The sequence below is a fragment of the Populus trichocarpa genome, chromosome 13 (assembly GCF_000002775.5).
Source record: "Populus trichocarpa isolate Nisqually-1 chromosome 13, P.trichocarpa_v4.1, whole genome shotgun sequence".
In the NCBI taxonomy this organism is placed as follows: domain Eukaryota; kingdom Viridiplantae; phylum Streptophyta; class Magnoliopsida; order Malpighiales; family Salicaceae; genus Populus; species Populus trichocarpa.
The window spans coordinates 63,022-84,415 of record NC_037297.2 but is presented as its reverse complement, the minus strand read 5'-3'; the positions used below and the strand labels follow the sequence as shown (position 1 = coordinate 84,415).

General features: G+C 33.0%; 2 protein-coding genes across 2 annotated transcripts; one reads left to right on the top strand and one right to left on the bottom strand.

The window, feature by feature from the left end:
• Positions 1–3,170: 3,170 nt before the first annotated feature.
• LOC7478868 (transcription factor MYB61) lies at positions 3,171–5,546 on the top strand. The gene is made up of 3 exons (XM_002319413.4): positions 3,171–3,798; positions 3,903–4,032; positions 4,145–5,546. Exons 1-3 carry the CDS (start codon positions 3,666–3,668, stop codon positions 5,220–5,222), a joined length of 1,341 nt encoding a protein of 446 aa, XP_002319449.1. The 5' UTR covers positions 3,171–3,665; the 3' UTR covers positions 5,223–5,546.
• A 3,276-nt stretch (positions 5,547–8,822) lies between these two features.
• Positions 8,823–12,957, bottom strand: LOC7478867 (pectin acetylesterase 12). The gene is made up of 12 exons (XM_002318883.4): positions 12,436–12,957; positions 11,667–11,749; positions 11,035–11,164; positions 10,875–10,948; positions 10,629–10,715; positions 10,417–10,541; positions 10,245–10,305; positions 10,081–10,134; positions 9,896–9,973; positions 9,632–9,737; positions 9,388–9,533; positions 8,823–9,173 (listed from the first exon to the last, which is right to left on the bottom strand). The coding sequence occupies exons 1-12, from the start codon at positions 12,641–12,643 to the stop codon at positions 9,066–9,068; spliced, it is 1,260 nt and encodes a 419-aa protein (XP_002318919.4). The 5' UTR covers positions 12,644–12,957; the 3' UTR covers positions 8,823–9,065.
• Positions 12,958–21,394: the final 8,437 nt, after the last annotated feature.

Here is a 21,394-nt window from a genome sequence, read left to right as displayed (position 1 = left end):
CAAATGCTTGTTTGAGCTAAGCGTATTAGCCTGCAGACCTTGGGCTCTACCCATGGTCAATTTGAAATTACAGTTTCTTTTTGCATGTATGCATTGGGGTATTCCTTCTCCCTCCAAGGATTTGTGAGATAAGTGTTACTAGTTGGGTCTAAGTCAGCTGCACCTTAATGAGTGGATAACCTTGTCCACCTTTAATAAGTTTTCTAGGCTCATCGAAATTGAGTCTACAGTTAATGTTTAACACAGAGGTTGTTGAAACCTATGATATAGGCTGGTTCAAAGTTCTTAGGCCAGGCTCGTTGGGCTTGATTGCCCCCTTGAGCAACCATCATTATTCTAGTGAGAAGTCAGTCCTGATTGAAGAGTTCTTGTTGTTTTGATAAAGTAATTGTGCCAACAACAATAAAGATGTCCATTTGACATTCCATTTCAGGTGTTTTGTGATTGTCTCTCATTGATAATGATTAAGGATGTCAATAACTAGTTTTGAAAGAAAATTTAATGTTTTTTTATCATTCCCACAGACGGTGTCAATGATGATGTTCTAAAAAATCTAAGTAGTTTGGGGGCAAGACTTATGTCTTGGATAACCAGTTAATCTCTTGGTTCTGACAATTTGATTCATTCTCTCTAGCCAAGACGGTTGGTGCTTTGTGTTTGGTAAGCTAAGGTGGTCAATGGCTGGTACTTATAAAAAGTTTTCTTTGGTGAATCTTGGGATTTTCCGACGCTTAAGTAAATATCTTTTTCAGAGAGAAAGTGTAATAATTTTTTTAAGAGATAAACTTTGAAAATATAAATACTAAAAATGTTCAAAATGATGAGATTGTGAACCCCTTTCTTTTAAGGATTCAATGAGTCTTTATAGCCTATGATTCTTATCCTTTAGTGTAGAAAATGACTAAAAGTCATATTCTATTATAGCATTAAACATCTCTTATGTTTAAAAAAGGAAAAATATCTTTGATTCGTCAGAATCTCGTAGTCCAAAATGGAGCCAAACAATATTACCCAGAGCCACACATGTTGGGGCTCAGTGTTTGGCTGAGTCTGAGGATATCGAGTCTGACAACTCGCCAAACTCATATATACTTGGGCTCAGCTCTTAGCTGAGTTTAGAGATGCTGAGTTATTACCTTGCCTTTAATTTTTTAAAATTAAAATCTAAGTAAAAATAAAACATGTTGATTCATTATATTTGTCCCCTAACTGAAGTGAGTAGAATAAATTAAAAAGGCATGCATCAAAAGTAAGAGTAATTTTATTTTATATATATATATATGTTAAACAAATTCACCTTATTAAATAAGAATTAATGACAGCAAAGCAAACATATATATATGGTTGATTAATGATTAGCAAATAAAAACATAGAGTAAAATAAAAGATGAAGCAATGGTTGACTTCTGATAACAGCTCATATGTATGGTGGTAGCTACAAGATAAGTGAAGGAGCGCATTACGAGGCATGGAGATTACAAGAATCTTTGCATATATATTATTTAATACACTCCAATTGGGATGTCTGGATTAGGACATTGGCCAGAGGTCAAGGAGATTAAGGAAGCTTCATGATTCAGTTCATAGGTTAAGAAGAACAAGGCAGTCGACAGACAGGTTATCAAAGAACAATATGCCTGTTACATTAACATTATTGACGATGTTACTCCATTATTATGGAGGTGATCATGAAGCTTCTTAATTGATTTCTCAGAGTCTGAAACGTGTTTAAAGAAAGGCTTTTCTAAGCCATTGTCATGCAACATAACCTTGAACAGAATATATATATATATATATATATATTGTCTTCCTGCTCGACAACATATATAAAAAATTGTTCTGCAACTTGCCTGAATATATGAAATCAAATTAAATGGAAATGAGCCGATAATTAAGCAAATTTTCTTCATTAATTTTCTTTAATCACCATCAACATTTATTCTGGCATACACGCGTACCCTGTTTGTCTTCTTCTTCTTCTTCTATGTAGGTATCATAATTTGGACATGATAACTGATTGTAAAACATTAAAAGTTAGACGTCTTTCCATTTCCTTGATGATTTTTGTTTTCCTTGTAAACAAATCAAGAATGGTGAAAAAGGAATTTAAATCTTGTCACTCCAACTAATCCATTCATATATATATAGAGAGAGAGAGAGACACAAACACACACACACGATTAATTTAGTTGGCACTGTGCAATAAATAATGATTGCCATACTGAGTATACCATGTAACCTGTAATAATTCATCAAAAATTTTGTCGTCATTGTAGTCTCTCAAAAAATACGTTACATGTTAGCTCTCATGCACATCAACTCCTATCCCACCCCATCCTATAGAGGACAACAGCATTACTGTGACTGTCCTGGCCATTTATATAGCTAAAAGAGTGCGTGCATGGGATGACCAGACCCCTCCCTTCTCTATTTACTAGTATTAATTATGGCCTTATATATGGATAGCATTTTCCCATAATGAGAAGAACAAGTTAGTAATTCAAATTGCAAGATGTATTGAGTGATTTGTATATACATGTGTGTGGAGAATTGATTAAATTTGAGGGTTTTTCTGAGAGAGAAGGAATATTTCCTAATATGATTCTAAAACAGTTACTTTAGGTTACTGAGACTGGAAAAGTTGCGTCAAAAGGCCTGACACAAAAGAGAAGGTGGATGGTAGCTGAAAGTTGCTTGCCAAAAGGGAGGGTAGTAGCTAGCTAGCTAGCTAGCTGATCAAGGATAGGATTGATCACAGGGAAGTATTTAGAATTTTCTTCCTATCGAACAAGACTCCAAGAGGAGGCATATGTAGAAGCCGCTGCTGTCATCAATTTATTGCAGGATACCATATTTGCTTCATCTCACTAATTTGGGGTATTTCTTGTCCTCAAGAAACTTTCCCTTCTCCATTCTTGTGACTTATTTTTGCATTAGGAATCTTGGGATGGACTTGGTTAAATATGATATTGCTTAAAACCCATCCTAGCTCATCCCATCGCAATATCTCTTCCATTGTAAATAAATAAAAGCAACTCCCATCCATCTTATCCTTTACAAGTACATGTCTACATCACCTTAAACTTTTACTCGGGCTTCTGAGCGTAACAGTTCTTACATTTACTTAAATATCTGCCGAGAGAAGAGCCCCACCAGTCCTCCTCTGCAGAAGTCTTAAATCCTCAAATTTTGATGGGAAATAACTAGGCCTGGTCAAATTTTTGGCACACTACTTCTCCCATGCTCTTCGTTTCTTCATCTGCTAAAGGACACCGGTAGGATCAGGACCGTCCATGAGTTATGGAACCCACCTTATTGTGGTCCCAAATGCTGACATGGACCATCCAAGACGACAGCATGTAACTCTGGAAAACCATGTATAAATCTGAAGCCACAATCTTCAATCATCCTCTTGAATATGACTTTTCTCTTTGAGCCGCCTCCTATTAATTTGATTCCCTACCAGGCTGCCACTTCATTTTCTTCTCACCACTCCATTCTCTCTCCCTCTCTCTCTCTATCTCTCATCACATATTCCAATCACTTCCCCACTTCCTAGAATCCATTTCAAAGCCCCAACTCTTCTCCTGTTGCTGACACAATACTTGGCCACTTCTTAAAAGTTTATTTGCCAGCACTGCATTGCAGGTTTTGTTGCACTCCTCATGGGGCGGCATTCTTGCTGTTACAAGCAGAAGTTAAGAAAAGGCCTGTGGTCTCCTGAGGAAGATGAGAAACTTCTTAATTATATTACTAAGCATGGACTTGGTTGTTGGAGCTCTGTCCCTAAACTGGCAGGTACCCTTTGTTTGTTAATAATAATGCTGAGTAAATGGTGTCAGAATACTAGATTTAGAATTCCTGTAAACATCTCCTAATTTACATTACACACGCACTGGCAGGTTTGCAGAGATGTGGTAAGAGCTGCAGGTTAAGGTGGATTAACTACTTGAGGCCTGATTTGAAGAGAGGAGCATTTTCTCAGCAGGAAGAGAACTTGATTATTGAACTCCATGCAGTTCTTGGCAATAGGTAGTTTATATTTATATTAGCTTTATAAAATCATTCTTAATAAGACTTTATTTATATCAAACTTAAGTGTTTCAATCATATATTGACTACTTATTGCTACCTGCTTGATCAGATGGTCTCAGATTGCAGCACAGTTACCTGGAAGAACTGATAATGAGATAAAGAATTTATGGAATTCCTGCATTAAGAAGAAACTGAGGCAGAGAGGCATTGACCCCAACACTCACAAATCACTTTCTGAAGCTGAGGATGGTAAAGGGAAGCAGCAGCTCACAGCTGACAAAAGCAATGAGAAAGTTTCTATTGTATCAAATGAACTGAACCTCATTAAGACAGCTACTTTAAAACCACCTGCAGTTTCTTCCAGAAGCTCAAACGTCATCACCACCAACAACAATAAGGACAGAAGTGGTAGTAGCAACTTGACAAATGTTCCACCGACACAGGAATTCTTCCTCGACAGGTTTGGTACCTCCCATGAAAGCTCCACCACGGCCAGTTGCATGCCTTCTGATTTGATGGATTATTTCCCTTTCCAGAAATTGGATTACAAACCTATTATAGACCTCTCAATGAATCCAAACTCCACTCTCTGCTTTAATCCAAATTCCTCCTCTTCTGAGATGATTTCTCATGAGTTCAATTCTAGTATGACACCTCCGACTATTCTCCCATCCGTGTCAACCTCTATGTTCCAGACTCCAATATGTGTAAAACCTTCTGTTAGTCTTCCATCTGATCATAATCCTTCTGTAGGCTCTTGTGATGTCAATGGGGTTCAGAACTGGGAAGCAAGTAGCTTCAGCAACAACGGAAGTGGAAGCAATGGAAGCAGTAGCAGTATTGAATTGCAAAGCAACACCAATTTCTTTGAGAGCAGCGCCTTCTCGTGGGGTTTAGCTGATTGTGGGAAATCCAGCGACGAAGCTCACCTTCGATCTCTCGCAAACGAGACGGTTGAAGACATCAAATGGTCTGAATACCTTAGCACCCCATTCTTTCTTGGAAGCACAATACAAAACCAAACATCTCAACATGTGTACAGTGAAGTGAAACCTGAAACACACTTCATAGCACAAGGGTCAAGTACTAGTTGGCTAAAGAATCAACATCAACAAGCTTCACAGCCAGCAGACATCTATACCAAGGATCTGCAAAGACTTGCTGTGGCTTTTGGTCAATCCATATAGGTTTTTTTTAACATGCGCAGAGTCTAATTAATTCAATTACAAAGGTTTTCAGTTTGAGATGGAATATTGGGGAATAGATTATCTTCTGGCTACAGGTGTGTGCTATAGAGTTACTTCTTTTGATTTTTTGTAAATGTGTCTGATACAGAATTCTTCAGCCTTTTATTTACTTCATAAATATCTGGGATTGAACCAAGTTCATGTTGTCATTGTCTTTGAAAAAACAGCTCTGTAGAAATTTTCGTAATAAGGCTTGTTGAAATTTTCTTCAACTCTCTGTAATCGTATCTGTGACTGTAAGCAATCCATCCATAGTTTTTTTTTCTTTAGGTTTTACCTCCTCACCTTTTAAAATTGAAAAATCGTGCAAGATTGTGACTCTGTCTGCAATATATCCGAGAATCTTTTGGTTTCCTGGGATTCATAATTTACTTAGTGTAATCCATATGTATTTTTCTGTATTGATCTCTTCGCATTACAAAAATACAGCAAGAAAATTCCAATCTGTGCTTTTCTAATGCAAAATTCAAGGGGCCATTTATCTTAAATGGGTGTCTATCATTGTCTCCTATAGATGGAGATACTTTTCACTTTTTTGACAGCCGTTAGTCACTTCCCTAACCTTCAAGAGACAACCCTTGAAGACATCAAACTTTAGTTGCTGTCTTCCTCTGAATTACCTCATCAAAAAAGTGCCTTGACATGCTTATTAGAATTACAACCCAAGTGGATAACGAAGGCAGGCAGGCGTATCTATATATACATATAGCAATCCCTTCTAGTCGACAAGACTTGTGCTGTGTATGTATGACTTTCAATCTGATAAGGGCCATACATTTCCTGTATCAAGTCTTTCTTGAGGTACTAACATTATCTTAAAGGACATGGCTGAGCAACAATCTTCCCATTCAGTTTCAAGGGAAAGTGGATGTTTAAATGAACAGTAATGTCGAGGTGACAAAATCTACACCATTGATCACTTTAGGACACCCAGTCTAATATATTGTCCTTGCTGTGGGCCTGTACTTTTACTTCTTCTGTGATGAAGACTGAAAGGGGTCCCTCAAAGGGGCATCTACGTACTGATGCTGAAATTTTAAGAGAGAATGGATAGGAATTTAGTGTTTCCAGGCACATCCTGTTGGACCAAAAAAAAAAGTGTGTTTTCTGGCAAATGGAAGAGTAAGAGGTAACAAAACGAAGGCCTCACTAAGTCAGCAGGCTGACAAATTCACCAAGAAGTGACAATAATCCGTGTGTGGTAAATTATGCATGGGGCTTAAAAAGAGAGATTAGAAAGTAAAAGGTAGTATTATGATTTTTTGTCCTGGGAGATTAACAGGGTAAAATTATGAGAGGATTAACAATAAAAAAAAAACAGGGCCCAAGTAAAATTGTCATATTACAATCTTTCATGCTTGCCATCATCATCATCATACAAAGTTTGAATTCCCACTGTTTTTTATTTCAGCTGCAGGCTAGGAATGCTATGTGCTTGCCCCTTTGTTGCCAGTAAAATGGTCTTAGAACATTTGGAAGTAATACTTGAAGTTTTAACATATGAGATAGGAGGCGACAACGACTAAAGATATTTTTTTAGGGTTTAAACACCCTTCTACCATGCAAGTGCTTTAACAAAATTAGAATTTAAATGCACACAGACAGTCTCTTACCGTAGGAAAAAAAGACAATAAAAATGGCAACAAATTTGTCCCATATAGAATAAGTTGTAATGTTCCTGACATAAAAATGAATAAGGAATAGTGGGTTACCATTCATTCCTCTCATACATGCGACAAGAAGGTTCATGTTTGTCCATGTGCAGACATCCTAAGCAAATAGTTTCCTTCAATAAACTATGAACAAAGTCTCTTCCTTCTTTGCAAGAAACCTCCACACACACATATATATGTATGATGATATATTCACCTCAAACACATGTGAGCCGAATTATTGTGTCTTTTGTTAATTAGGGCCCTACAATCATGGGTGCAGAAAGAACACACAAAAAGTCTTGTGATGCAATGCCAGACTGAGAGAATGGAAACAATAGTAGGGCAGAAAGCTTTCCCCTATTTGTTTATAATGTCCGGCAATAGAAAATTCAAATGCCCTTGGAATCTTGCTTTTTTATTGAATTATACTATAATAATAATAATAAGAAGAAGAAGAAGAATCGGTTTTTTAATGACATATAGGCGAAAATGAACACAAATGATGACGCTGCTGATGATGATTATGACAATGATGAGTACATATATAATTTAACATTATCATATCGAATATTATATGCGATTCTCTTTTACTTATGAAAGATACACTTGCATGAGACAGGTAAAATCAGGGCGATTACGACAGAGAAACAAATAGAAGATCGATGTGGTGTGGATGAAAGTTACAGAATTTGCAACGGAAAGAAGAACAAGCTGGCTTGAAATCAATTCTACTTGAAAGAATGCTACAATGGTGTTAATAGCTGTTAGTTCTGAAACTGCAACCTTCCATTGGAAGTTAACAGACTCCCAGATCTTAGGATTTAATGATCTTATTAGGTTATAGGCACTCGTTAGCGAAACCCCAGAAGGGAAACAGAGAGTTTTCCATTCAGGAAACTGCAACTGATCACCTGACCTGTTGCAGTTTATCCCTATCATTTTCAGGACTAGTTTGTTCCATTCTGCTGGTGTTACTTGGGTTGTTGGGTTCCATATTATTTATGGTGTTGTTCCTTCAACTTTGTGGCATTTGCAAGCAAAATGTTAATTTAATCCTCACATTGTTCATCACCTACATAATCAATCAAAAGGTTAATGATTAGGAATCCTATCACAATCATAGCCACTGATCATCAAATCTGATACTTTAGAGCGCCTGCATGTTGAGAAAATTAAAGACCAACAACCTCAATGAGAAAGCCTATGTCCTAAAAAGCCCACGAAGCTCCATTGTAAGGGGGTGTTTGTTTTGCTGGGTATTTTTTTTTAGTCATAACATTTAATTTATGAACTTAGTTTATTTATTAAGAAATAATCTCAACTCATTTTATCTCTTAAGATATTTTATAAATTAATAATGGTAATGGTAATATTATGAATTGAGTATTCATAACATATTTTACAAATAATCAAATTCATAATATTATCTAACTATTTCAATCATTAATCTATTTTGTGATTTAACTACAATGGAATTCCTATATCATTATTCACCAACTATTGTAGAAAAGTATTTAACAATTTTATTCAAAATTCAAAACAAAAGCTCCTTAATGTGTGTGATAAATCCTCTGACAATCTCTCTCTAAAAAAAAAAAACTTGTCATTTCATTTTTTTGAAAAATATATTCTATTTTTTTTTGTGAACCAACTTAACATTTTTCTGTTCACTAGTTTAAATCAAAATCATTTGGGATAAAATGATATTAACCCAAAATAGTACGTGGTTTTGCTCAAAATGTTCTTATTTAAAAAATTCAGCGCTCAATCTTTTCGCTTCCACGACAAAAAGGTTGTATTGGCCCAGCTGACAAAAGATGATAGCACAGTCAAAAGAGAAAGTGGGGATGGGAGCCAACCTTTCTCAAACACGAAGTCAAAAATATCAGCATGAAAATATGGACTTCCTGATTGATATAAATATTACAATTCGAATTGAACATGTAATGCACAAGATGTGCTGCATCAAATACAAAGGCTTGCTGATAAATTTACATTTCTCAGCACACCCTTCCTTGTTATTGTCCTCTACCAAATTTCATTGAATCGGATGGTTCTATTACAGTAACCATGAGGATATATCTAATAAGATGACTGTAAAAAGATGGCCCTTTTGATTAAATTTGACTCATCTAAAAACCAGATTGTGGCAGCTGTTGTCACAGGGATAGGGACAATCAATAGCCTTCTCGCCTGCACGGTCGAAATACCAATCTCCAACAGCAAGTGCAATAGGCTGCACATTGTCAACCACATCAGTTAGATATTTGAAAGCTTTGATAATGTGAGAGATGAATCAAACAGGGACTGCTAGTGTTCTAAAAAATACAAGCAGGAATGAGGAACCCCAAGAAAAGGGCCACAAAACAACAACTTGTGTTTTTCCTTTCTGTTTCTTTTCGAGATCAAAGCAACCTTGATGAATAATTATGAGGTCTGATTAGACATACCCTGCTTCCAAGGACGGGAGAATCATCAGCAAACCATGTATCTTGCCTCTCTGATTGGCAGTGAGCAAAACATGAATTTATAAACAATCCATTCTGTCTAGAATTTGAAAAGCCTTTTATTGCATTTAGCATTTGATTCCTAAATCCTGTTACAAAGAAACACATGAAAATGCCTCAATGAGCATACTGAAACTGTTATGTTTTGTGGCCTATATTAAATAAATTGATCTACAATATAAAGTACCTTGCAGAAATTGGAGTTGAGATGCAGAACATTTTGAGTGGTCCTTTCTGCAATTGCTCCAGTAGCCATGGGGATCAGCAGATGGTGGAGCTAAGCTGGACTGGATCTGAATTCACATGGTAAATATGATAAATATGAGTTTCGGTGATCTTATAAAACCTTCCACTAACAGTAAGTTAACTCGTGTAGTTTGTTAGTCAAGGACTACTCCGCTAACAATAAAAGACTCGTGCATTATCACATTTACAGGAAAAAGATTATTACCTGCCATGAATCATAGGCTGTATTGAGAATGAACAATGGGGCTTTAACATTGCCGATTATGTTTTGTGGGAAGAAGCACTGAAATAAAAAGGAAATCACAGAAAGATGGATGAGTTTCAGATTTATGTAATACATGCAAATTAGATAGATGTGAGACAAGAGAGAATGATAAATAAAATGATTACAGAAGTTGGATCAAGGTGGTTGGTGCATATACGTGGAAGGTTATTCTGCACCCCCTGAGAGAAGTATGAAAAATACCACAATTGGCATTCAGTAAAAGCATAACTCAAAATCTTCAAACTACAAACATAGCTAAATTTACAAAAGTTAGACATCAATATACTACCTGCAAGCCGACAACTCCACTGTATACGTTTCTTAAGGTGCGCCCACCAGAAACATCAACTCTAAAATTTCCAAAAGGAAATGAGAACGGATAAGTTAGGTGCTAAGTGAAGAGAAATCAATTCTTAGAAATGAGGAAAACAAGAAAGAGCGTCAAGATAACAAGCAATTACACATCAAGGAATAAACCAGCATCACTCAGGCATTTCACTCTAGTTGTTCTTGGAAACAAATCCCTAAACTCGTCACAGTGTAGAATAGAAGCTAGACCCCCAGCAGAGCAGCCAGAAAGAAGAGCCTGAGAAAAAAATAACAAAATTATTGCAAGAAGAATCAAGAAGAAAAGATAGCGGTAAGAAAATTGAAAGCTGATGAGATATAAAACCTGATTGGCATAGCGCATTCCACTGGACATTAAATCTTCCATTGCAGCTGACCATATACGTTGTCCTCTAAATTGCAACTGTGCAGCCTAAAACAAAATCATTTGATTCTAACATGTGAGCTCACGTGATTAGTCATAACTTTCATGATGCTAGTTTAAGAGCTTTCAATCAACTCATATAAATGGAAAATGTGTTAAATTCAAAAATATAATCAGGGATGCTATAGTAAATGGCAAGATTCCAACCTTATGTTCACTGTCCCCGGTAAAAGAGGCACCATCACAGTAACGGAGTTTTACTCTGTTCCAGTTGAAAAAATCTGCAAACCCCATGTCAATAATGCATCCAAGGTCAAATGCGACAAATAAAGAGGTATTTTAAAGTATTTGAGAGTTAAGGCTAAACCAGGATTTTCTTCAGGTTTATTGCTCAGTATTCCTGTAAACGCCACCTGCTTTTCCATGTAGTTAGATGAACCTCGCCGAGTTTTTTTACGGTAAACACAAGCTCTGACAGTATTACACCATCCTCCTCCCTGCACAAGATTTTCAACAAAGTCATCGATGTCAATTGAAAGGGGCCTGTGAAACTTGCATAGCCAGCTGACTAAGTAGCTTAAGTCAGCAAATCCTAAGAGAATTTAATTCAAGGTTGTCAACCTACTTACCAAGAAAAATTTTATATATTAGTGGCTCGCAATCCAATATCAAGAGCTTCAGATAAATATTCTTAATCCAAGTACCGATTGCAGTAAAAATCATATACATTCCTTCACGTAGGTAATTATTTGTATTTTAATTTTCAAGCAATGTCATCTTGTGAGTCTGTAGTTTTTTTAACTGCCCAATGGCCAGTAACAAGACACATAATTAATCATCTACACAAATGATGAAAGGTTTAGCTCACAGCCGAAACAAGTAACCAAACAGTTGAAAATATAGACCATAAATTATGACTTCAAGATTATGTAAGAAAAAATATGCAAAAGCAAGAGACTACATGTTAGTATACAATTTCTAACATTAATAGTTACAAACCTCCAATTGAATAAGCCAACTATTTGCCCCAGAACCATACCCACGATGCCAATGGTATCCAGGCAATGTTCCATCCAAACAGACTGCAAGATTGACAGATGATAATTAGGACAAGATATGAGACAAAACATCATTGCAAAATACATTAAAATATCTTTCATGTCACAGCTCTTAAAAACTAACAACAACATTTGTTTTAATAAATTTGAATGTAAGAGATTTGAGGGAATATCAACAAAAAAAAATGTGAAAATTTGAATCTTGATTATCAACAATACCAACCACATTGCTATTGCTGTGATAATAAGTAAAGAAATTGGAGTAAAACAACAGAGGATGGAACAAAAATGTCTCTCTGTGCCCACAGAACTGTCAAATAACAAAGAAAACATAGAAAATGCATCTCTGCCTATATGTATATCATATCAAAATTAAAACAAAATGGGGTCCTTTATTTATTTTTTTCCTCGCAAAGATAGAAGTAATATTTAAATTCCTTTTTCTTCTCTTTCCTCTTTACTTTTTTCCTCGCAAAAATAGGTAGAAAAGGAGAAAATAAATAAGGAGGAAACAAATCTAAATCATTGAAGAACTCAGAAACCAAAAAAAATAGAATCTGACAATATACTGAAAGTTGAATCATATCAATATCAGTAAGACATAGGAAAATGAAAAGCGGCATTTAGTTTTCCTTTAAAAAAAATAAAGAAGAAGAAGCAAACTTCGGTTTCTGAAAATGAAAAGAAGCAATCTTTAAAAGTTAAATTACCTGCTCCTTTAGCAGCAGCTGATTTGATGAGAGTGAGGCCAACCAACAAAGCATTATTTCCAAAAACAGCTTTAGATTCATTATAATAAGAAGCATTAGTTTCAGTGTAAAACAGCTCTTCTTCATTGATCTCCAAGATCCCATTTACCTCCCATGCCCCAAAAAGACAAAGAACAGCAGCAGCAGTCCAGAAGCCGAAAAGCTTCATTTTTTATTTATTTTTTTGTTAGCTCTGTGTGCTAAGTAAATCTTGAAAAGAAACAGAAAGAAAGAAGCAAAAGGTGAAAGCTTTGGGTTTGGGTTTGGCTTCACGAGGGAAGGGATAGTTTGTTACACTTAGCAGTGCTAATTTTATACTAAAAATGGCTAATTTGTCAATGTCATTATGAGCATATTTATTTAAATTACTATTAAATATCAAGGGGGAGAGAGAGAGAGAGAGAGAGACTCTAGTAGCTTAGCTTCCTTGAATTTATTTGGGAAGCTAAATCTATAGGATCAGAATGCTTTAAGGCTTGAGTTTAGAGAGAGAGATGTTTTATTTGCCGGGCTTTTCAAGGTTTATTACTGGAAGCATGCTAGGAATCTGACAAAGATTTAAAGTAAATATAGTCCTTGATATATTATCATATTATCAATTTAGTCCTAAACCTTTTTGTTTATTTAATTTAACTCTAAATACAGTCGATGATATAGACAATGACATGTTAGTGATCATATTGAAGCTTATTTCCATGCATTGGATGGAGATACTTGAAAAGTACATGAAAGTTAGACAAAATCTTTTAACTACCACTAACATCAAATCAAATAAATGGAAGGTTTATAACTTATTTGATAAAATCAAATAGTTTGGAACTAAATTGAAATTGAAGTAATTCCTCAGGGGCTATATATATTAAGGTTCCCCGTTTAATGTATGTATACAAAGAAACTACGGAGAATTTAACGGTGCAGAGAGAGTGTGAACATGTGATTTGAGGGGGGGGGGGGGGGGGAGGAGGAGGAGGAGGAGGAGGAGGCACATTTGGAATGAAAGGAAGGAGGGATGATTTGATGATGTATGAAAGTGTTTGTATGGAAGCATAGCAGCGTGGGGGTGGTGGGGGTGGTTAAATGCAGTAATGTTTGGCTCTGGTTAACGGAAGGAGTTGTCCTTTTGCCTTTATTATTTTTCTCTCTTTTTTTTTTTTTTGTGTGAGACTGTGGTTCCCTTTTGCTTCCCTTCTCTTCTCTTCTCGGTAGATGAACCTCTGGTGCATGAAATAATAAGAGGTGTTTGCGATGATTGGTGCCTTTTTAAAAAAATTAATTTCTTTTTTATAAAAATATATGAAGATAATTTTTAAAAAAAATTTAATATTCATGAATCAAAATCATTATAATATATTAAAAAATAACAATTTAATATTTTTTCAAATCAAAAACTCTTTTAAAAAATATATAAAAAAAAAAAAATTGTGTCTAACACTACTAGATACAGCTGCATTCGTTTCTTCTTGAATTATTGAAATAACCCCAAGCAAGCAAGAAAATAAAGGAATCATTTCTTTTCTTTTATCTTCATTGAAGTTAAACAACAGAAAACTTAATATTGGCTACAAGGGATTGATTCCAAATTGCAAAATTCAAAGAAAAGGATTATCATCTGCAATTTGCTTTTCTAGTTGATTGTCGCTTCTTCTTTTTTTTTTATTTTTTTTACGAATATAAATCATCAAAATCTTCAAATGGGTGTCGTTGGCACTTGAAAAAATCTAAAAAAAAGAAAAAACATCATGGTACCTCGTCCAACAATCATGTAAGATCCGTGAAATGCTCTCTCCTTGAATTAAAATGAGGATACATTAAACTGTTCAGATTTAGATCTATAAAAAATAATTATGTTGACCTATGCTTAATGTATCCTCGTAATTACTGGTAAAAAGAAGTTAATTAAGCAATTAGTGGAGTACTACTGTACTGATCATGCAGGGTGGGTAATGCGACACAATTAATTACCACTTCTATTTTAGAATACAATGATAAATTAACAATAATTATGTTGACCCATATGGCGTTAACTAATTAATGACACCTCAGGGGGACCAGACTTGGCATGCGATGTGTTTGGTCCTCTCTTCCTCGTCAACTGCTATTATTCCTTCCGTCATTCACGCTTCAGCTGTGTTTTTTTTCATCAGCTTTTATATTTTGAACTAAAAAATCTATTAAAAAATTAAGTTTAAAACAAAGTTACTCTGAAGTAGTTTTTACATGTTTTTTTAACTGAGTTTTATATAAAAAAAATTTGTTTTTGCGTTTCAAAAATATTTTTAAAAAAATTTGAATTTTTTTATTTTTTTATTTGCTTTAAATTGATATATTTTTTTGTGTTTTCAGATCATTTTAATACGCTAATATCAAAAATAATTTTTAAAAAATATTATTTTGATGTATTTCAAAATAAAAAAAAATATTTTAAAAAACAACTGCAACCACACTTCCACCAAATATTTTATACATGTTTTTTACTACACGTAAACTTCAACCACAAATTTTACCAAACACACATCTAAATCCAACTAACTATATTTTTTAAAAACTTATTTTTTTAAAATCACTACCATAAAATCTACATAAAAAACAAACACACACGAATCTTATAAGATTTGGTACTGGTATTTCTATGAATGCAGCTTTCACTCTCATGTTAGCACTTTTTTGTAATTCCATGAGTTAAATTTAATTTAAAGATTTTAATAAAATTGTATATTTAGAATTATTTTGAGTGTTAAAAATTAAATTTCAAATAAAATTCAATCTCTAAAAACACTATAAAAATAAATAAAAAATCTACATCTTTAATTTACAATTTCAAAGTAGAGAAATTTAATATTAAAATTAACTTTTTCAAAATATCTATATAGCCTTTAAAAAAAACATTTAAAGAAATAAAATGAAAATAGCAAGGATAATATATGAAACAAAATATTATTTCCGAACATGTGAATTCAACTTATTCAATTGAAATCAAATCCTATATATTTAATTCAATTGAAATAAAATCAAACACTCTAAACAACCTGTTAGTAAATCTCATATAGTTTAGCCTTCTAAGTAAAATCTTTTTCATTATTTTCTTTTTAGCCAATTTGTCTTCGAACTTTTCTTTTTCCTCCTTTTTCATGAAACGTTTTTCAATATACACCCAAAGAGTAAGTATAACAGTACTAACTAGTTAGTTGTCCAAATGTATAAAAAAAACATAACATGTATATATATATATATATATATTATTAACTTGTTTTCAAGCAGCACAATAAAAAAATTAATTGTGAAGCCAAAAAAATATCGAGAATCACAACACTAATAAATATTAAAAAAATTGTTGAATCTAACAAAAGATTAAGCTATGAAGCTGAGAAACGGATACATGTTAAATATTTGATATTGTGACGAGGAAAACTCTTCAATTTTTTATTTAATTATGATATATAATATTTTTTTATAAGAATAATAATAATCTAAATTCCATTAAAACAAACTAATTTTCTAGTATAATTCATCATTTTCTTATTAATATTTTTATTCATGAAAAAACATATAATTTTTTATTCTATGTCATTCATTTGATAAAAATCAAAAGCAATCAAAACACATACCAAAAATAAAAATAAAAATGAATGATTCAAAATAAAGATAAAAAACATCCCTAAATTAAAACTTCTTTGTCTAATTAACATGCTGCATTTCTTTTGTAAATGCCAAAAAAAAAACATAAAGATTAAAAATTGAAAACAAAACATTATCTTGTTAAAAAAAAAAAACAAGCAAATATTGAACGATATTTTATTAAATAACATCTCAAAAATATTTTTAATTAATTTAGTTTAATTAATTTCAATTAAAATTGAAGACTTGATGGGTAGGCATCCTAAACATATTTTTAATTCATTTAAATAAAAAAAAAAAGAGTAGAATAAAGGTTCGGGCCTTATAAAAAAAAGGTGAGTGGGTCTGGATGGGCTAGTATGCCTAGCCCATTTTAAAAAAGAACATGCAAGTGGGCTTGCTAAGCCAGGCTTACTCACTCGGCCTCCCTAATATCCGCCACCTTCTTTAAAAATAAAAATCAATGCATTGTTTGTATTTTCAAATTTTGAAAATCGGAGAGGTGATTAAAAAATCAAGTCAAGGCTTTTTTAGCATATTTTAACCGCAAAACACTCTTAGAATGTCGATAAAAAAAATCTCAACCCATTTTTTTAAAAAAATTAATCTAAAAATACAAAATCAAACTGAAAAAAAATCATCTCGTTGCCGGTCTACCTTTTCTCAACAACAAAAAAACATCAATAAAACTCATCTTATTAAATGAAATTTACTGGCACAATGAGCAATTTTGTTGTTGCCCGGACATGGATAATCAATTACTCTCTCTTTTTTTTTTCCTGATATTTTTCTCTCTCTTCTCTTAAACAATAGCCTAAATATGAACATAATGATATTTTGAATGAAAATGTATAACTCTCAAACTGAAGAGACCAAAATAGAAATTGAGAAAATTCTGAGGTATTTTTTTTCCACAATAGGTGCTAAATAAATAGTGTTGGGTTAAAAAAGGCTACATCTTTCCCTTGCTTTCAATCTTGTCCTCTTATTTTTAATCTTTTTATAAACAATAAAATTGATTTTTTCCCCGTGAAATCAATCATCAACTCAACCTAATATCAGAAATTCAGAATTTTTTGTGTGACATCGCAATAAATAGATAAAAAATAAAACAAATTATTAAGTATAATCATAAAAAATTAAGACAGTATGAACAAATGAAATAAAAAAAGAAGAAGTTAAATGTCCTTTTTAGAAAAAAAAAATGAAGAAAAGAAAGAAGATTACGAATATAATAATTCACAATGTTTTTACTCACAATCCACCGTACATGATTGTACAATAACACTTGGCAGTTTTAGCTTCTTGCTAATTTAAGAATATGTTTCCAATGCCATTTTCTAAAAATATGCCATGGCTTGAATAATATCAACCCAAACCCTTCCTTCTCTTCATTCAACTTATCCATATATGCAGTACTATTATTTTTCAGGAAAAAGTCTGCAAGATATATATATATATATATATTTCTGGTAATGCCCTGGATAGCTAGTAATATTACATTAATAGATATCATGTCACTTGAAAATAATACCTGCCCAAACCCGTCCTTCACCTCATCCATTGAACGAGACGTATCTACAGTATGGATCTAAAACGGTTAAAGTTAGTTATCTGATTTGTGAAATATAGGCTAAGGCCTACATAAAAAATAAAAGATGAAGAAAAGGGCTTTACATGGTGGGTTCCGATAAAGAAGATGGATGGTGACCAACGATGGTTCATTTAGCTAGCTGGGGACCATGGTGGGTGGAGACTGGGTGTTGATGGTGGTGGTTCTTGCTTCCCTCCCTTCCTACGGGAACAGCTAGCTTGTCCTGGTATCAAGGCCCCATGCAATTTGCTGGTAATCAGCTAGCTAGCTAGTTGTGATTGATATTAGCGCCAACAATGCCGTAATGCCCCTCTCTTACGCCTCCTGCCTGCTTCCCATCGAAAAGAACAAAACCCTAGCACCCTAGAATATTGACCCTTTCTAGCTCTTCTGACTTGACCTTTTCGTAAGGACCTAGCCAGCTCATGATCATTTCCAGCATTACAAAAACATTTTTTATTTTTTTATTTAAAATTAATATTTTTTTAATATTTTCAGATTATATAACATATAAAAAATAATTTTTATATAATATATATATAAATTATAATTCGGACCCTTTTTTAATTGTATCTGTCTGAAAGTATTTGAAATAGAGCAAAATTCTTAACGTGTGCTGCTAGTTAAAGACCTGTAAAAAAGAGAACAGAGAATTGACGAATGTCTTTGTTTTGATCTCTAAGAAACAAAGACATTAAAAGCGAGAAGCAATGCATGGGGTGGGGGGTGGGGTATAAGCAATACTTCACGTACTTGCTTCTGGTTCTAAGGATCTTTGTTCATCCCTTTCCTGCCCCGGTACGCTACGTGCTGTGGGTTTTATTATTATTATTATATTTAAAAAATTATCTAGACTGTATGAAATTACTTTTAAATTCAATTCAATTTAATAGATTAATTTGAATTCTTTTGACTCCATTAATTACTTAAAATTAACTCTGTAGAAATTGTTCTGCATGATTTTTTGCTTAATTTATATTTAAAATTAACCTAAATAGTGTTTAGCTTTACATATAATTTAATTGATTTGACGGGTTGGGTGAATAACTAAAAAAAAGAAATTATTTTTTTAATAAAAATAGAATAAGCAGTGCATGGTGGAGTTCATGTGTGCGTGAAAGGAACATTACAACCTCCCATTAACTTTAACTCATGTGAAGATTAGTCTTTCAATTTATATATATAATTGTAGATAAAAAGCACGTGACTACAAAAAAAACACGTGTAATTACAGTAAAAAAAAATACCAGCCAGCAACTTATGCCCATGATCAGAATGAAAATAGCAAGCAAACACACAACAAAAGAAAAAAGAATAAATGATTTGTTTTAAAATGAAACATATATAATTTAGAAATTAAGATCAAATCCAGGATGTTAAGAATAAGATTCCCAAATGAGTTATGATTTAATGTTCATTAAATTCAAGATAGATCTATGTATCTCTTACGGTTAACGGTGAAGCGTAACACCCCCCCTGGATCTACCTGCAACCAATAGCACGTGAGTTCATGACCTCTTGTTTATTTTGCGTGCAAGACACCAATTAATTAACTGTACGCTGGCCCACCTCCAATCCAATCTCTATTTTAGCGCTTTTTAATACATAATTAATCGCCCAACAAGTAAACATATGTACGTATATTATATATATGTGTGTGTGTGTGTGTGTGAGTGTGCCTGCACAACAGCACAAGTCCGTTATGTATTATACATCCTTGTCATTTGCCAAGTGCGTACCAAAAACATTGATTAAATAAAGAGGCACCCATTTAACGTAACCGATGCATTGTATTTTTACTTCCGTTATAATAATTTATATAAAAATATATTGAAATAATATTTTTTTATTTTTTAAATTTATTTCTGATATTAATATTTCAAAACAATATATATAAACACAAAAAAAAATAAGTAAATAAAAATTTAATTTTCTTAAAAAATATTCTTAAAACACAAAAAAATAAATAAAAAGAAAATGAAACTTAGCATGCAGCAGCACCTGGTCGAGCATCAACGTGGAAGGTAGATTCCAGGGGCTTTGGGTATGCTACCACTTTGTCCTTCCCTTTTTGCCCTTTTGATCTCTCTCCTCCTCCATGTTTCATTTTATTTGTCGGTGCCCTTTTTGCTATTATTGTTTTCAATTAATAAATAAATCACCAAGTGACGCGCGTAATCATCCCCAAATGTCCGGCAACTTGCAATATAATGATTTTAGCAACTTGACTGGACGCGTTATACTGTGGGTGTAGGTAAAACATTTCTAAACATTAAAAAATATTTAAGTTATGAAAAATTTAGTCTAAAAGGTCAAATCTTCAATTCTTTGTTTAATTTCTGAGTTAAATTAAATTATGTAAAAATTATTATAACATAATTTATTCAAGTTCATAAACAATTTAGATAGCTGAAAAAAAATCATTTGGCTTTCAAAAAATTTTCAATTTTTTTATATTAAAATAACAATTTATTAGATTGACCCGACCTTCATGACTTAACTCACCAAACCGGCGATCTAGATCATAGACTCTAGTAGATTTAATAATTTTATTTTTTACTTAATTAAATGATAACAAATGCCAAGGTGGTTATTTGAGATCGCGAGAACCCTACATAAAGTAAATCAAAACAAATTATAAAACTAGATTGTTATTCATCTTAAGTTAAACCACCAAAAACACAATCTGAGTTATGGACTCCACTGGGTTTAATAAAAAAAATTTATATATTTTTTATTGAATTATATAATATAAAAAATAGAAGCTCGCAAAATTGACCATCAACCAAATATTTTTGATGTTTTTTGAGATTGTGATAACCTTTTATGAATCAAACCGAAATAAACTGTGAAGACTAATTCAAAATCAACAAAATATTGAATGATAAAAAAAAATTAATAAAAAAAACTCAATAAAATTTCAAAGTTAAATGATGAAATTATAAAAAAAAAATAAAAAAAAGGGCAGACTTGTGAGCTAGGTGGACTAGGGCATCTAGGCTTTCTTTAAGCTGGCAACATGAGACCTATCGTCGATTGGGCTGCCTGCCCAAAATCTAACCACCACTGGAGCGACAAAAAAATAGGAGGATAGGGGATTGACCTAAAAATTCATTTTCCAACCCGTTTTAACAAAAAAAAAAAAAACCCTAATAAACACTCTTAAAACCTCCATAAACCACTTACCAACCTAAAAACATCCTATAATCATTAAAAAAAAAAACTAACAAAATAAAAATAAGCTAAATGAACCTCGACCTACTTTTTCCCACCATTATTGAATTCCCATTGAGAAAAGGAATCCAATGAAACAAATATCCTACTTTTTTTATGGTTGAATTATGGCTAATATATAACTTCACAATGTTTTGGCGAGATCATGTTTTATCTTTCAAATACAGGGATTGAAAATTAAATAAACTAAACTTTGAGATGAAAATCAAAATTATAAAAACTATGAGACTTGCCACGGATTTTCTCAATGTTTTACTTTATGATCATTTGTTTTTAATTTTGTCTTTCTACTACAATTTTGAACTCTTTTTCTTAGAATTAGGTCACAAAAATAATTAAATAAAAAAGAAAAAAAGTTCAAGGGTGAAATTAAAGAAATATATATAAAAAAAGTGGGCAATGTTCATTGTTTATATGAACGGTAAAGTAGCTGGGAAAAAAACCTCAGTTATGGTAGTTTATATAATTCAATTAGCT

Bases quoted from the DNA above. Each gene is read 5' to 3' on its own strand.
- LOC7478867 (XM_002318883.4), bottom strand. From the start codon at position 12,643: ATGAAGCTTTTCGGCTTCTGGACTGCTGCTGCTGTTCTTTGTCTTTTT. The intron at 10,306-10,416 runs GTAATTGCTTGT...TGGAAATTTTAG, and splicing joins GCTGGTTTATTCCTTGATGT to AGTTGATGTTTCTGGTGGGC. The intron at 9,974-10,080 runs GTAATCATTTTA...TTTTTATTTCAG, and splicing joins ACCACCTTGATCCAACTTCT to TGCTTCTTCCCACAAAACAT.
- LOC7478868 (XM_002319413.4), top strand. From the start codon at position 3,666: ATGGGGCGGCATTCTTGCTGTTACAAGCAGAAGTTAAGAAAAGGCCTG. The intron at 3,799-3,902 runs GTACCCTTTGTT...ACGCACTGGCAG, and splicing joins CTCTGTCCCTAAACTGGCAG to GTTTGCAGAGATGTGGTAAG. The intron at 4,033-4,144 runs GTAGTTTATATT...CTGCTTGATCAG, and splicing joins CATGCAGTTCTTGGCAATAG to ATGGTCTCAGATTGCAGCAC.